Consider the following 16,037-nt stretch of genomic DNA (forward strand, 5'->3'; position numbering starts at 1 on the left):
CCGGTGTCTTGCTCAAGGACATTTAGACATAAGGACAGGGTGAGACGGAGGACTGAACCCACAACCTTGGATTTGGAACAGAAGCACAGCCACTAAATAGTTGCAACACTTTCACTGTGAAACTCAGTGATTGCACAGTATATTTCATTTGGAGTTTGTAGGTTTTCGTCAGTCGTGAAATCTTCACACATTTCTCTTTAGGTAGCAAGGGAAACACCGTCAAAGTAAAACACCGTCAATACACGTGGAGAGTCGCTTGGGAGAGCGGCTCTGTTCGGTGTGATTTGCAAACCGTGAGCTTGGACAACCTGCTACACTTACTCCTGATGGGGATGATGAGCTGGGGAATGACAGGCAGGATCTTGGAGCCTCCATGGTCCAGCAGGTCGTGGACCCCCTGGCGGGCGAAGACCTCGTATGGATGAGCAGTCTCACATAAGCCATCGAAGAAGAGCGGCAGGATATGGTAGTAATCCAGCGTGTCAATGTCCACCTGAGGATCAAAACATCACACATTTCAATTAGAGGAATTATTAGTTGCTCATTTATACAAAGAGACTGACAAAGAGAGAAGGTAAGAAAGTTTCTATCTTTTCCCAACAGGCTTTTTTCTTTTTTTTTTATAACACAGTTGTTGATAGAGACATTAACAAGAGGCATGGGTCTCTCGCCCTACCCACTCGATCACCTTCAGGCTAACACCTTTATCTGTGCATACAAATACAAAGAGCAGTCACACACACCAACACACAGAGGGCAAATCATACAGCCGAATCTTGTGTTTTTGAACAAATTAGGTTTTGCCCCCAAAAATACTTCTTAGATCAACACTCTTGCTCTTCCTCGTTGACTTGGCCGCAAAAGCTCATCGTGAAGCCATTTAATAACCCTCATGGTAAACACTCACCCTCACACACACATACACACAAAGGTCGGGGGACACCTGTTTGGGAGATCATGACGCAGTGGCATGTGGCATCTTGTGGGCTTACATGTTCACACCTGTTTACACCATTTACAGGACAGAATCACAATCAGGTGGTGGATGAAGACATTTGTCCAGTTAGAGGCCACAGGCACACTTTGATGTTAGCTTTGCTGCCTGTGTGTGTGTGTGTGTGTGTGTGTGTGTGTGTGTGTGTGTGTGTGTGTGTGTGTGTGTGTGTGTGTGTGTGTGTGTGTGTGTGTGTGTGTGTGTGTGTGTGTGTGTGTGTGTGCACCCCTATGACACATTAAAACAAAGCCTTTCATGTGTGAGACACCATCAGAGTTAAAGCCGCTCTGGCACACTGGGCTGGAATGCACAGCTGACCCAAAGGAAACTGTCCTTGAGCCACCCAGTGTATGTGCATGTGTGTGTGTGTGTGTGTGTGTGTGTGTGTGTGTGTGTGTGTGTGTGTGTGTGTGTGTGTGTGTGTGTGTGTGTGTGTGTGTGTGTGTGTGAGTGTGTGTGTGTGTGTGTGTGTGTGTGTGTGTGTGTGTGTGTGTGTGTGTGTGTGTGTGTGTGTGTGTGTGTCCTGAAAATAATATGAAATGGTACATGACATGCCGCGGCTCATGCAGTGGATCTAGTTACTGAGTGTGTATTTATATCAGGAGTATCAGCTGTGGCGATCCCAGTGGCACTATTGTTGAGCATGAGGTTAGCAGTTGTGTTCCTCGTGTAATGAAAGGCGGTTCCCCCGGTGCACAAACAGCTCCGACTCTGCAGAAGTACTTGAGGGCAAGAGGACAACTTGAAGCTATGAGGAGCCTTTGTCTTGTCTGCACAAATAAAGAAGTATATTTTATACATAAGGGCACCCACACACACATGCACGCACACGCAAATCCAGCCTGCTGGGTCACGCTATCCTGTACTAAAATGTCACCCACCACTGACACAAAGTGCTTTCAAGTTGCCGACCCTCACCCAACTGTCGGCCAGATCTGAAGGCTTCAGAGCGGGATGGACCCCCCCTGTCCACCCCTGCACCACTGCACCGCTGCACCCCACTCCCACAACTCTTTCTGCCATTCCCCCCTGACACACGTCCCTCTACCACCCGGGTAAACACAGAGATGGAAGAGGAGCGACTAAAGATGGAGCGATGCTAAGATGGCGACAGAGACAGAGACCTCACACTGTTAGCACAGAGAGACAAGGCTGATTGCTTTGAGGCAATTTGCTGGCCAACCTTGACCTTTCCCTGCACTCGGTCAAGATCATCATTGTGAGTCAGGCCGACTGGAGACAAGAACAAAAGCAAACATAAGCACAGAGAGAATGCGACGAGAGGTGATGGAGGGATACAAAGGGGCGAGGGGAGAAGAGATGACACAACATCATCATCGGCTTGTTTGCTACCCAGTGGCAGTCAGTGTTACATGGAGACACACTGCTGTTGGCTGTCTTCTTTCATTGGGCCACTGAAATAAAATAATAATAATATATTTGGGAATTTGAACCACTATAAACTGTAATAACGGTTCTATAAACATTCTACGAAGGAATAATGACAAGAACGAAGCACTTTCATTTACACCCAACTGAAAATCTGAAAAATGTCATTTTGTTCATTATGTTAAAACATAGAGCTGGATGTGATGCCAACCAAAGCAGCTCTCACCTTTTATCTGAGATAGTTGGTGTAACAGTGGAGGTGACAGAAGATATTGTTTAGTGCCGGCAAATAATCCACTGTGGTGAAAGGAGCAGCTGAAAGACCAACAATATATACATATATAATTTTGAGGTGAATGTAAAATTTAAATGATAAAGTGAGCGACAATGCCAGGCCATCAGTGGAACAAGTGCAGGTATTGAACGCTGCTGACTGAAAGTAAGATTTCCAAGCGAAAGCCTTGAGTATCATTTGGCATTACTGGTATTTTTTTTTCAAATGTTTTAACATACAAGCTGAAGAATCTACCCTCTGCCAGCCACTGGCAGGCCTGATTTATTACTCCCTGTACGTTGCAGTGATTGGGGGTGGGGCAGAGTGTGAAAGATGCTCCCAGTCAAAAGGCCTCATTTTATTAAAGCGTGACAAGATGGTGATCAGGTCTTTGGAACCCTACACCCTCACTTTGGAAGAACTATGAAGTCTAAACCTCCCCAAAGTCTCAGCGCCTATGTCATCAGATGCCGAGCTGCAAAGCGAAGATGTTGGATGAATAATTGCCTGGATTCATTAAAGTGATGCTGCTGTCAGGATGACTCCGAAGTCTGATGCTCATAATCAAAATCACAGAAACAAGCACCTCAGGACTGACTGAAGATTCCAGTTAGCGGCGACAGAGTGGGAACAATCAGCAAACGCTTTCGCATGCTCACACTTTTCAATGCACGCTGCTCATGTACGTACACACAATCTCACACACTCACACACACACACACTCGCTCGCGCATTCACAAAGAATCTTAATCAGCAACTGTGCTGAGCGGTAACTCTTGCATCCGTTATCGATTGTCCGCCCAGGTTTGTTTGTCTTTGGGTGCCTGTGGGAATCCCCCTGGAGTCCGTGGAGTCAATGAGAGTTGAGCACAGAAAGACTATCAGCCCAGTAGCAGCAATTAGCCCTGGGACTCAGACCTGCATGTCTCCCCTGGTCAGCACTGCAACAGCAGACACCGAGCAACAGAAGCAGACTAGATGAGGAGCGAGTGTGAGGAGAGCCTCTGCTCATTAAACAGCAGTATCAGAGGCCCCTGACAGGCACAGGAGACCAAGAGGAATGAAAACAGCAGGTTGCCACTTTAAATACATAAAACCTGGAGATGATTTTGTGTGTGTGTGTGGGGGATATATGTGCAGGTGGATGGATATGTGTCTCACTCACTGCCATATGTAGCCTGTGAATACACAGATATATTAAGCCACAGGCTATCTTTCCAGGGTGGTGTGATTCATGTACGCTAAAAAAAAAACCCACAAGGTTAAAATCATATGGAGGTTTAAATGCACAGTGACAGTGACAGAATGAAAAAAAACAACAACAAAAAAGAAGCAGCAAAGGGGGAAGTTTGATTGCACGTCTGTCGTTTTCTCCTGTGGACAACATCAAATGTGATTTGGTGCAACAATCTGATCTCGTGTCACCTTGTAAAAAGAAACTGCAAAAATCAAGGAGATAAAAAAAAAAAAATGTGTGCGGTTTCCATTTCTTAAAACTCGCTGCCACTATCAGTTTCCAGTCACTCCTGCCTCTTGAAGAATGTGGCTGGCAAAACAGTTGGTCGGGGTGAACCTACCTGTCCTTCACCACTTTACATTCAATGGGCCACATCTGAGCAACCAATTAGGTCAAACTATTACATCAACTCTACTAAATGTCACGTCTGCAGTCATTGCATTGCAGACCTGGCAATGTAATGTCAAGTATGCAAATTGGCCAGTGTTGGTCAATGTTGAGGGGAAAAATGCCCAAAATTAAATGAAAATGAAAACACATCAACAGCCATCAGCTCACTACTGTCATCCAGAATTAGTGTTGGGATTAATGTGTCAGAAAGTAACAAGCTATTGTAACAGTCTATGGCTTGGCTGTTCATTTAGGTGTTTAGCTGATGTTAGTCTGCCTCCACTGTGCCAAAAACCAAGTGTTATGCCAAGTGCTGCATGCCTCCTGAAATGTCCCCCTTTTGTGAAGTGGAGTATTTGCAGTTCAAAAAAACTGGACAAAAATAATGACGGAATAGTGTAAAATGACTAAAATAACATATCTGAAATTGGATTTGGAACTGATGTAGTAACTACTTTTTTCTCTTTGTTTAAGAATATTCCCATTAGAGTACATCAGTTTTTAAATAAGTAGCATTTATTGAAATATACATTTTTAGTAACTTACCCATCTGTGCTGATAATACAATATGTGGCATTTAAGGAAAAAGTCCAAGTGGATTACCACAGAAAATTTGACTCCAAGCAGTTGGTAGTAAAAAAAAATCTCATCCTACTTCAGCGAGTAAGTGGTTAGCCCCTCTTACAATATAAGCCATAGACAATAAACGTGAAATTTCACGAAAAATGGATGGATAATTGTCAATTTGCCCTGCCTGGATCAACGTTTTTGTGTGACAAATCCAAACAACCTACTATACTTTCAGTTGTAAGTAACTTGAAAGCTATTTTCCACTCACACAAACAAAATAGTGTTTCTCAATGTTCCGTGGTAACACTGTCTTTCTTATCGACTGGCTCCTGCCAATGTGAAAACCACGAAAAAAAAAAAAAGTAATGATAATGAAGACTACTATTCCACACCCACATCCTCAGTCTCCGTCACAAAAATGTCACATTGCTGCTGTGACTGCTGCTTGGTTGGACCTTTAAAGCGGAACAGAGGACAGACTTTGCTATCATACCTCGGTAGCCTGCAGAGAGCCCGTCTCTCAGATCAGGTGGCGATCATCTTTCATCGCCGTAGTTTGACAAAGATGCTATTTTAACTGATGATGACATAATGACTTGACCTGGATTCTGCTCTCTCTTTGACACCAGCGCAGGTTTTCTCTGTTAGGATGAGCTGGCAGATGAGCCACTCTCAATTATTTCAGCTCAGAGAAGAGAATAGGCTTCCACTCACACTATGACACACGATGAGTCATTTGTCGCACAGCCACTGTGGCCAAAAAAAACACCCATTAGTTCAGCAGTAAATGTACAGTAAAGGGCCTTAAAAGATACTGACCAACAGTGTTGGTCACTGTTTCATTCAGGAAAGAAGATGTGCTTAGTTGGGTTTTGAACCAATGGTGTTTGAGGAGGCAAGCATGATCCAACATTCACTAAAAATAACTACATACCACGACAGTCAGTGGGAGTTTGTCTTCATGGTGTAACTATGCAGCCATGTCAATTTCTGAAAACTCTGACTGCAAGTTAGTATGTTGACACTGCACTGTGATTTGACCCGTTTCTCCTGGAAATGTTCTGTACATGACGGTTGGATGTCAGACTGCAAATGTCAACAGTCGGCATGTTGCTCCACTGGAAACATCATGCACCACAGACTGTCCGGCAATTTGAAGCTACATGGAAACATCTCATTTTACAGGAAGCAAAGCAAATATTCTGGCACGATGATGAGAAATTAAAGTACAGTGACAAAACGTTTCTGTCATGTTGGGTTGAGCAGGTTTAAGTCCATGGTTTGGGTTGGTTGGAATATTTTTTTTTTTTCTTCTTATCTCACCCTCATGCGTCTTCATTATGCTCCTTTGTCTTGTCAGCAATCAAAACAATTGAGACACTGTCAGTGTAATCCTGATTAGAATGACTCCTATCCACTGAGTGGACATCAGCTTCTATTTTCTTGAGTCAAAGAATATCGGGTCAAATTATATTTGTGGTGATGTCGACTGCAAGGACAGGAATATCACATCTAATCTCCCAGTTGTTATTGTTGCTGAAGAATCATTTATCAGGACGTCTTACATTGTGAATAAAGCAGCAGTGCGTCACATGATTAACAGTACAAGACAGACAAGAGTGACCAACATGCAAACTGCCAGGAGATATTCGGGGCAAATGCCTCCACTTGAACCACCATGTGAAGGACTGAACTCCACTGATGAATATCAACATAAAGTAAACAAAATAGTGAATAAGAAAACTATTCATTTCCATTTCGGAGGCATGATATTTTCCAGTGTACCTCTAAAAGGACAACACTGCATATTGCAAAGTGCTGCAACAACCAAAGTGAGCATGAAACCTTTCCAACTTTCTGTTAAAGTTGCTGAGTTAGAAAAACCCTATAAAATGGCAGCTGGTGCGCACCTTCACAGCAGGGAGCTGCTAACTTTTCCCAGTGATCCACTTTCACTGCGGTGCACTCAGGACAAACCATTCAGCATTTGGTTCGTTTCGGGGAAATGTGTGCTGACATCTAATAACACGACTGTGAATAATGGCTGGACTTTACTGTGTTATTCTCCGAAACAAGCAGATATATAAATATGATTTTTATTGTCAACTAAACTGGGCTGAAGGGGGGAGAAAAACTCCTCTGTGGCTGATTCAAGATGCAATTTATTCGTTTACAGAGAGGCTTCACCTTCTGCACGCGGGTTTCAATTTTCTTTTGACAGAAGCTTCTGCGGAAGAGCTCCTCAAGAATTCCAGAAACTGTCATGAGCACACTCCACACAAGGCAAGCTAATCATTTATTCATACTAATCCAACCCCGCTTCCGACGGTGCCACAGGTGCACGGCACACCTGTGGCCGCAATATTTCCCCAAATCAGTCACAGTGCTGTGTGCACACACTGTGAATGTGGAAAAGAAAGAAGAAAAATGCAGGAAAAAAAGCGAGAGAACATTTTGACTTTCTCAGAGGTCACAATGAGAGGAGCAAGACTGGAATAGGCAAACGATAAGTGAGGGAAAGAGGAGTGAGTCACTCTCGCTATCTCCCCTGACAGCTGTTTCCATCTAACAAGCATGCAAGTATGCTCAATTCAAAGCACTAGTAGCAGAGTGCATGGTGTCAATTGAAATGATACCTAACACACGCTGGATGAGACAATTTTGTGGCTTCAAAGATAGTTCAAAACCAGGACACAGACAGTTATGAATTTTATGTGAACCTACGTCTCATTTCCACAAACACGCACGCACGCACACACGCAACTGCAAAAAGAAGAAGAAGAAAAAAAAGAATTTTATTTAGGTACACAGTCATGCCAGCAGTCTCAAATGGTGTGCTGAGGATTAAAGCAGGAAGGTGTTATTAGAGCAACAAACATTAGCCAGAATAATTGAAAGAGCGACCCTGTAGACAGTGTGCATATTGAGATAGAGCTGCTGTTAAAGCTGCTATTACAGGTGAAGAAAAATCCTGGTGGGTGTCGCAAACCCCACATGGAAGAGCAATTTATACTTTCCTGAATAAAAGCGTACAGTAGAAGAAAACTCAAATTCATACAAAAACCACCATGTGACTTGTTGCATGTAAGTAGAAAATTCTGAAGAGGTCCCCCTTGCTGGCATCAACTGTCAACTGTCATCAGCAAAGTCATTACTAACTATTTTTTTCTTCTGTTCCCGAGTTTACATAAGGAACAAAGAATGCATTTGGTTTGGTCTTGTACTAGCGCTGAGAAAATCATCACAGTTATTCCTCTACAAACAAGAAAGCGAGTAAAAACCAATTAATTTGCAACACACATCTTAAACTTGTAAAAAGTCGGTAGTGTCTGTCAATGGATTTGTTTGTTTATATGCTTGTGGCCTCTGCTCGCCCAGACTACAGCAGGCTCTTCCTGCTGAAATACAGCAGAGCCTCTCCGGCTGCAGTGATTGTAAAGGAAAGTAAACAAGGAGTGATGGAGGACTGCTGGAGGAGCAGAGGAATAGAGGGATGTGATGTTAGAGCAAGCTGAAGTGGGTGCAGAAGGGACTGTTTGGAACCTGCTCCAGTTTTAAAGGTGAGGCAGCTAAATAAAGCTTCGATTAGGACTCCGCTCACTCCTTGTGTGTGCTTCTGACTGTGTCTGCGTGTGTGTTGTACTATGCCCTCTGCCACTGTGATGGAAGTAGGCCAAAACAGTGGAGGGAAACAGGAGACGAGGGACGTAGCAGCAGCCAAAAGAAGCCAAAAGTTCTCTTGGAAAGAAAATTGATTGCTCGAGTTTTGTTGAGTTTTGTACAGCGTAACGAAGGTACACTTGCTCAAGTGTTGAGTGATGGGCACACTCTGATGGTCTATACCAGTTATTTAAATGGCCTACCAATGGTAATATAAGTCATAGTTTGCCAGGCAGCGGTTGGATCGGGTCTGTTTCCTCCGCGCGCAGGAGCCACGGCGTCTGCGTTTAGCTTCCAGGGATTAGAGCTCGGCAGCCGAGCTTGACAACACACAGGCAGAGTGTAATCAAGTCAGAGAGAGGGAGGTGTAATCAGCATTTCCCCTCCAATCAGCCCCAAAATCACTGTCTCTAATCTGCAGCCAGCCATTGATGGGTTTGATTGATAGGATGGATTTGTTATCTGGCTGTGGGGGTCTGCAGGGAGCAGAACAACAAGCAGGAGCAAGAGACACAGTCAGCTTATCAGCTATCGCTACATTTGTTACCGCTCCCCTTGTTGAGCAAGCAGAGCTTTTCCTCACAGGCTACGACTGCAGCTCTCCTCTCATTTATCATACAGAAGAATTAAATGTGGACACTTCAAAGTACTTCCACACACAAGGGTCCCCGGGGGCATGTGTTTTCTCCCTGTTTAAAATGGAAAGGGCCTATCCATCACTGGTTGTTTGTGACGGAAACAGAAACCACAGAGAGAATTTCTGTACGTGACTGCGTGCGTGATTTCTGTGACTGCAGTGGGTGTTATGCATGCATTAATTACTGGCATATTTTTATATGTGTCTATGATTTATACATGTCAGATGGGGAGAGGAGATAAGGCAGGGGACACAAATAATGCTTTTTCAGCAGGCAAACACCGTGACTGTAGCATCTACTGCCTGCAGTTTTTAGATAAATCTTGCTCCTCTGCTACACACCACACTGAAATATCGCCGCAAATGTTCAAACAAATATGCTCATTTTCAATGAGCATGTGATGAATGAGCGCCATTGATTTTGTGCATGAAGCCAAAACAATAGAGACCAAGACAAATGCTCGGCGTGTTGCAGATAACTAGGCAGCCTCACCGGCACGTGGGACATTCTTTATGTGCATCAGAAGACACTGGGGTGAAAAATAAAAATCAAGATAAATACATATTCTGCATGTATGCATATATACATATACACATGCACACACAATCAACTGCTTTAAACACAGCAGTCCTCACCTCAATAAGTCTTACAATATGTTGGGTTGATGAGTGCAAGTACTGTGTTGGCCAATTCGTTCATCGATTCAATAAAATTCTATACAACTTTATTTATATAGCATCACATACAACACAGTCAGTTCGAGGTGCTTTAAAACTGAGAGAAACCCAAGAAATCAGATCTTAGTTGGCTGTGGCCCAGTGCTCCGATAACAGGCATTGAAAGAAGGCGCATCGTCCTCCTCACAATGGCAGCAGAGCAACTCCATTAGAATTAAAAAGAAAAAGAAAAAACATTTCTGTATTTCTTCTGAATTAATTGATATAATCTGTTTACCAACATGAACCAATAACTTCCTCTTTGTGACAACCTTTGCAAACTTCATCCACAGGTGAATACCCTGAGCTCAAACTAAAATGTTGACTGCAAAGACTTTTCTGAAGGAAACATCTCTTGCATCAGATGGCGCCTGCCTAAATCAAAGGCACCTTGATCAGCCAGGCAGCCAACCAGAATCACAGTGACACAAACACCAGAGGGTGGCAACTCCCTGACAAACTGAAAATAAATAACAAAGAGATGCATTTTTGAGATTTTAGAGTTCAACAAGTGAGCCTCACTCTGAGCTTGCACTTCAAGTGTGCTGAGCCAGTAATGCCCACCCTGAGCTCGGCGGAAGCAGTGAGACTCGGCAGCATCAGTGCCAGCAGGCAGTGTGCTATTAGGGCTAAGCAGCAGCAGCAGCAGCAGCAGGAGGACCAGTGGCAGCAGAGTGTCTGTCAAAGCTCTGTCCAGCTCCTAATGGGATGTTCTTGTTGTTGCCAGTGGATAACTCTCATCCTGTGTTCTGGACTACAGATCAAAGAGGGCCTGGACTACACAGAGCTACCAAGGCTGTAAGGGTGGAGGGGACAGAAAGGGAGTGGGAAGGGTAAGTAAAGGGTAAACCAGACAAGAAAGAAAAAGCAGGAGACGTGGTAAGAAAGAAAGCAGAAATTAATGAATAAATGACTTAAAGGGGGAAAAAAAAAAGAAAAGTAGCCAAACACACATTGTGACCGTCTATTCAATCTCGCAAATTAGAGCCCATTCATCTATTTTCTGCTGGTATCGAGGTGAGACAAAAGGGAGGTGAAAAGGGCCGAGAAAAAAGATAAAAGTCAAACCTAAACGTCGAGTGGGACCGCTGTGTTTTATTTAAACCTAATCCAGGAGAGCCGGGAGATTGATAAGGCACCATGCACGACAGCATCACTGGGAACAAATTTGTCCAGCAGGAGTCATAACCGAAGCCACTCTGTGAAGGGCTGTCGACAAAGCAGACAAAGAGACGTGACTCCAAAAGCTGTGGTAAACTGACTGAGTCAATAAAAGCGGTGAAAAGGAGAATTGAGGCACTTCATGTGGGAAGGGGGGCCTTGCTTGCACCATCCGAGCAGTTTGTTAGGGGTCAGTAGTGGAGTCGGGCCGGAGCTCTTTGTTAAGCGATGTGGAAGCAACCTTTGAAGTTATGAATGACAGCTGATGGTCCTTCGGATATAAACATGGCTGGGTGGGATGCTAAATAGCATGGAAATGGGTGGTCATTTAAGACCATGAAGCCATGTCCTTATACCCACATACACACACAAATACAGACACACACACACGCAAACAAATCTGTGACATAGAAAGCTATTATTGTTTCATATCAATAGCATCTTTCAGCCACATGTTTCAGCACTTTCACTTGAGACCTTTGACAAAAAGACTGAATTTAAAGAAGGGAATAGTTTCAGAGAGTTGACTAATGCGCTCTACACGCTGGGCCTCATGAGTGGGATGAAAGGCAGCTTTTGAAATGTCAGAGAAAATGTAGTGATGCATGATTATGAGCACACGTTGCCTTGCAATTACTGCGACTACTACTGCAAGAGTCATGTTTCAGTACAGTCTGACCATGAGCTTCTGATAATCAGGCGAATAACTGAATGTAAAGCAAAGCACAGCTCAGTGAAATGACTCAATTCCGCTCTACTCCCCCAAACTGCAATGAAGAAATATACAAGATCGAGGGGCTGAAAGACACACAGGAATAGATTGCATCTCAGACATTGTAACTCCTGTCACAGTTTAAGATAAAAGTCCAATCCTGATTGTGACACAGTGTCCAGGTGTTAGCGATAGGAAATGTAAGTTAAGATTTATTTATTCATGAAATCTGATCTAAATCTGTTAAACAGAGACACTCGAGATTGGATAACATGTCCGTGGTGTAACAATGACGTTCATTCAGTCAAGTGCACTCATTCTAAGCTGCCTCACCTATTCTTAACTGGAGAAATAAGAACCTAGAGTCAAGGTCATTAACCTTTTTGAAACCGAGAGCTACGTCAAGACTATCATGTAATACAAAGCGCTACATGTTACAAACTCCCTGATTGATTACAGTTACACGATTCACCCTTAATGCCAATAAATATTTCATTACTTGAAGAGGTTCAGATGGATATCAGAGGTTCAGATGGAATGATTTAACATATAAGACATGCAACATTATTTATTTGTGTCTCTATTAACACTTATGTGACTATTAGACATTTATAGAATACTGTGAAAAATTAAACTCGTTACATTTTTTTGCACAGATTGGTCACAAATTTTCTGGATTTCAGTTACTCTCATACCTCATGTTGTTTGTACTGATGAGACATGTTTTTGGTGACTAATTTGAAGCCTATCCTGTGCAGTCATTGTCGATTTATCATCCAAATGGGAGGAATCACAGCTTCTCCAGATAAACTGTGTAAAAAGGCCCAGAGGGGGCTAACACCATAACACCACTAGCAGCACCCGTCCTTCCATTTAATGTGCTTGCACAATGCGCCGGTGGTGTATGCATAAGCTTTTTATTGTTTTTGTTTTTTTTAACGTAGCCTATATGCTGCTTCCTTTTCATTTTAAAGATCAAAAAAAAGAAAGCAGACCTTCCCTTGTGGGTGGCTGCACAACATGAATAAAACATTGATTAGTTTGACCAACTAATATTTCAAGCGCTTATTAGTGAGCGGGTGGATGTCTACTATATTGGACTGAATATAAGACAAGGTTTTTTTTATTCCCCCCAAGAAATAGGTCTGAACAAGTGAGGTCGTCTTAGATACAAAGTCTAAAGAAAAACACATGGCTGTTGTTGTCGTCTTGTCTTTTAAATGTCCACAAACAAAATCTGATGTAGTTACTTGACAGGTATCGTGCAAAACAGCTTTGGAATGGGCAAAATATGTAATTGCATAAATTCACAGGTACAGGCACGGATAAAAATAGAAAATAGAGAATGTAGGCAGGTAGCAGATGAGAGCGCGCGCACACACGCACACACACACACACACACACACACACACACACACACACACACACACACACACACACACAAATCTAATTGTTGCTAGTTTTTAAACAAATTAACGATACAAATCCTGCATGTTTTTTTCTTTCCTTTTTGAATGGAGACAGTCATTTCGCTGCTCTATTCACATCCACGTTGTGTTGTGTTGTGTTTTGTCCTTGTTATTTCTATATCAGCTATCATTTTGCCAGCCTGTGAGGGGATATTTGTGAAAGTTTGGTGTGTATTGCACATTGTTGTTTTTGTGGTTACACACTGGTTGGAACTGAGCAGCTGTAACACACAATAATTGTTCCGTATAAAATCAATCGGTGTATAATAACATTTGTGGCTGAATGTACAGGTCTGCTCTCCCTGTGAAAACTGATTGCACAAGCAACAAAGGACCTGGAATTCATTGCAGAGACGTTCATTAATGTTGAGTCACAGGTCCAATATCAATAGTGTCGGTGTAAACTCATGCCGAGCTTTAAGGGTTGAGTCTTGTGTTCAAGTCAACCTGTTTCAATCATCACCAAACTATGATATGGAAAAGAAGATAGAAGTATTCTGGTGTCTTTATGATCACCTTCCACAACATCCCATTGCCTTCTGCAATAATGAATCAAGTCACTGTGGTATGCAAAATCCAGGCAATGAAACTCCAGTTGAAGATCTGGTTTACAATTACCTTACCGCCCTTGAGGCTGGGATCCTGCCACAGCGATGCAGAAGCCAACAAAACAGTGTGTTTGGTTACAGGTGCAGCAGATGTGAGACTTTGAACCTGTCACATGATTCTTGTGCTGAGCCAAACAGAAACTCTAATCCAAGACAAAAGTGCATCTGAAGCGCGTTGATATTTCACAGCTTTTCTGCCACAGTCCAAAAACAAGCATTTGAGCTTTTGTCAAGCATTCGTCTCGCTAATTTGGCCATAGGTGGTAGGTGTGACGGTGTGTGATCGTCTGTCTATGTTTGTCCTGATGTTTCCTGGTGACCTCGGCAGGCTGAAGCCTGTCTTCGTCCATAGTCAACTGGGATCGGCTCCAGCGCTCTGCGACCCTGAGTTGAATGTAATGGTAAAGAAGATGGATGGAGTGTTATTAATGTAAGAGTACCGAGAAGGAGAAAAAAAAAGGACTCCAGATGGGATAAAAGTCACTTTGTGTGCAATAATAAGATTACCAAACTTTCCCAAGAGGAACAATTTCCTCCAAATGGAGCCAGAAGCAACTGTTTCTGCACAGTCAGCCATAGTCATCAGGCTTCCTGGCAACACAGTTTAAGTTCGAGATCAGTGACACAGATGAATTTTTATAATGCCAAGCATAACTGTAGTGCTTTATAATAAGATACGTTTATAATAAGAGATGTTTCAAGTGTTGCAACAGTGTTGAGGTAATTGAACAACAGTAAATGACAAAAAAAATACAAAGTTGATCTATTTTATGTTGTTCTGGTAATCAGTCCTACTCTGAGGGGTCTAAGTAGAAACAAACCGATGTCTCTTAAAATCTCTTTTCAGCAGAATGCCGTGTGTGAAGATTGTTTAGTCGGCACAGTGCTTTATTAAAGTGACAAAATGTAAAAAAATAAATTCTACAGCCTGAATAGAAGTGTATGGAGTCACAATGGGGGAACCATTACAGCCAGTGGAAGGTGGCACAGCAATGGATGGAGAGAATATACCGAGGTCTATGTACTCGGGAGGGAAGAAGAAAAAAAAACCTTTCTTACATTTAATGTTGTTTGCTTGGATGTAAGAAAACTAGCTGTAGATGTGTGTACAGGGATTGTGCTGGTTCAGCCATACACACACACACACACACACACACACACACACACACACACACACACACACACACACACACACACACACACACACACACACACACACACACACACACACACACACACACAAACCATCTTCCTCAGTTCATTCGCAGATGCATGCGAGGCACTCACACCCATGATTTTTTTTTTTTGGTTTGGAAGAAGAGAGTGAGGGGACCAGAAACAGTGCAGTGAAGCAGATGTAATTACAAAAGGCAATACACGCTTGTGCATCTCCGAGTTTCCCTGACCCACTCGGAGGAAGTAAGTCACGGCTTATCAGGGTGCCACAGAATGAGGAAATCTTCCAGCAGCAGTGGCAAGGGCTCGCTGCTCTTTTCAAATGTGACACATTGGGAAGACGACGGTGGGTGCTGTTTGGAGGGTAGTGGAGGGGACAGTAAATGAGGAAACAGCCCAAAACCCCTACTACGACCACTACTACTACCCACACTCCTGGTCACAGTCGATCTCTTTTCATTTTCTGGTTTGAGTGATATGAGGCAGATAAACAGAACCTGTCCAGCTGTAACGCTACGCACACAGACAGAAAGCTGACGAAGAGGAATTTAAGTTTTCGTCTTGTCAAAGCTAAATTTGTAACACCCCTCCCCATAAATGACACCAATTTGTATGTGTGGGACACCAGACTACAAAAGAGCCGGCGTTACTTCTGTGTGTGACCCGCAATTGTATAGCTGTTGATGGTGGTAAAAATGTGTGGAAGCTTTAGTTTTTTCGGGGAGCGGGATCCTGTGGAGGGATTTGACAGGAGCTGTCAGATGACAAAGTGAACAGCCAGGGGATGAAGATTCGCATTTTCTGACGGATTTATTGCAAAAAGTGGAGGTAGTCCAAGTGTTGCCTGCCACTTGCAAAGCACGTGTGTGCACATAATGACAACGACGCATGCAGGGAAGATTTCTTCTCATAAATGTGTGAAAGGGAAGGTATATAAAATGGTGTAAAATGGAGAGAAAGTAGCATGTGAGGAATGCATCTCAAGCTTAATATGTGATGTGCACAAAGAGGCAATATCAAAAACAGCCTGAGAGGTCGAAAAA

At 43.1% G+C, this 16,037-nt stretch overlaps 1 protein-coding gene across 1 annotated transcript in view; it reads right to left on the minus strand.

Moving 5' to 3' along the window:
* pacrg (PARK2 co-regulated) overlaps nt 1-16,037 on the minus strand; it is a gene marked incomplete at both ends in the record, with an annotated part of 136,939 nt that overhangs the window by 65,766 nt on the left and 55,136 nt on the right. Inside the window, one exon of the mRNA XM_080513386.1 lies at nt 322-493. Coding sequence (XP_080369512.1) covers nt 322-493 — 172 coding nt within the window. The remainder of the gene's footprint in view (nt 1-321; nt 494-16,037) is intronic.

The sequence above is a fragment of the Blennius ocellaris genome, assembly GCF_963422515.1.
Source record: "Blennius ocellaris genome assembly, chromosome: 17".
Lineage (NCBI taxonomy): Eukaryota > Metazoa > Chordata > Actinopteri > Blenniiformes > Blenniidae > Blennius > Blennius ocellaris.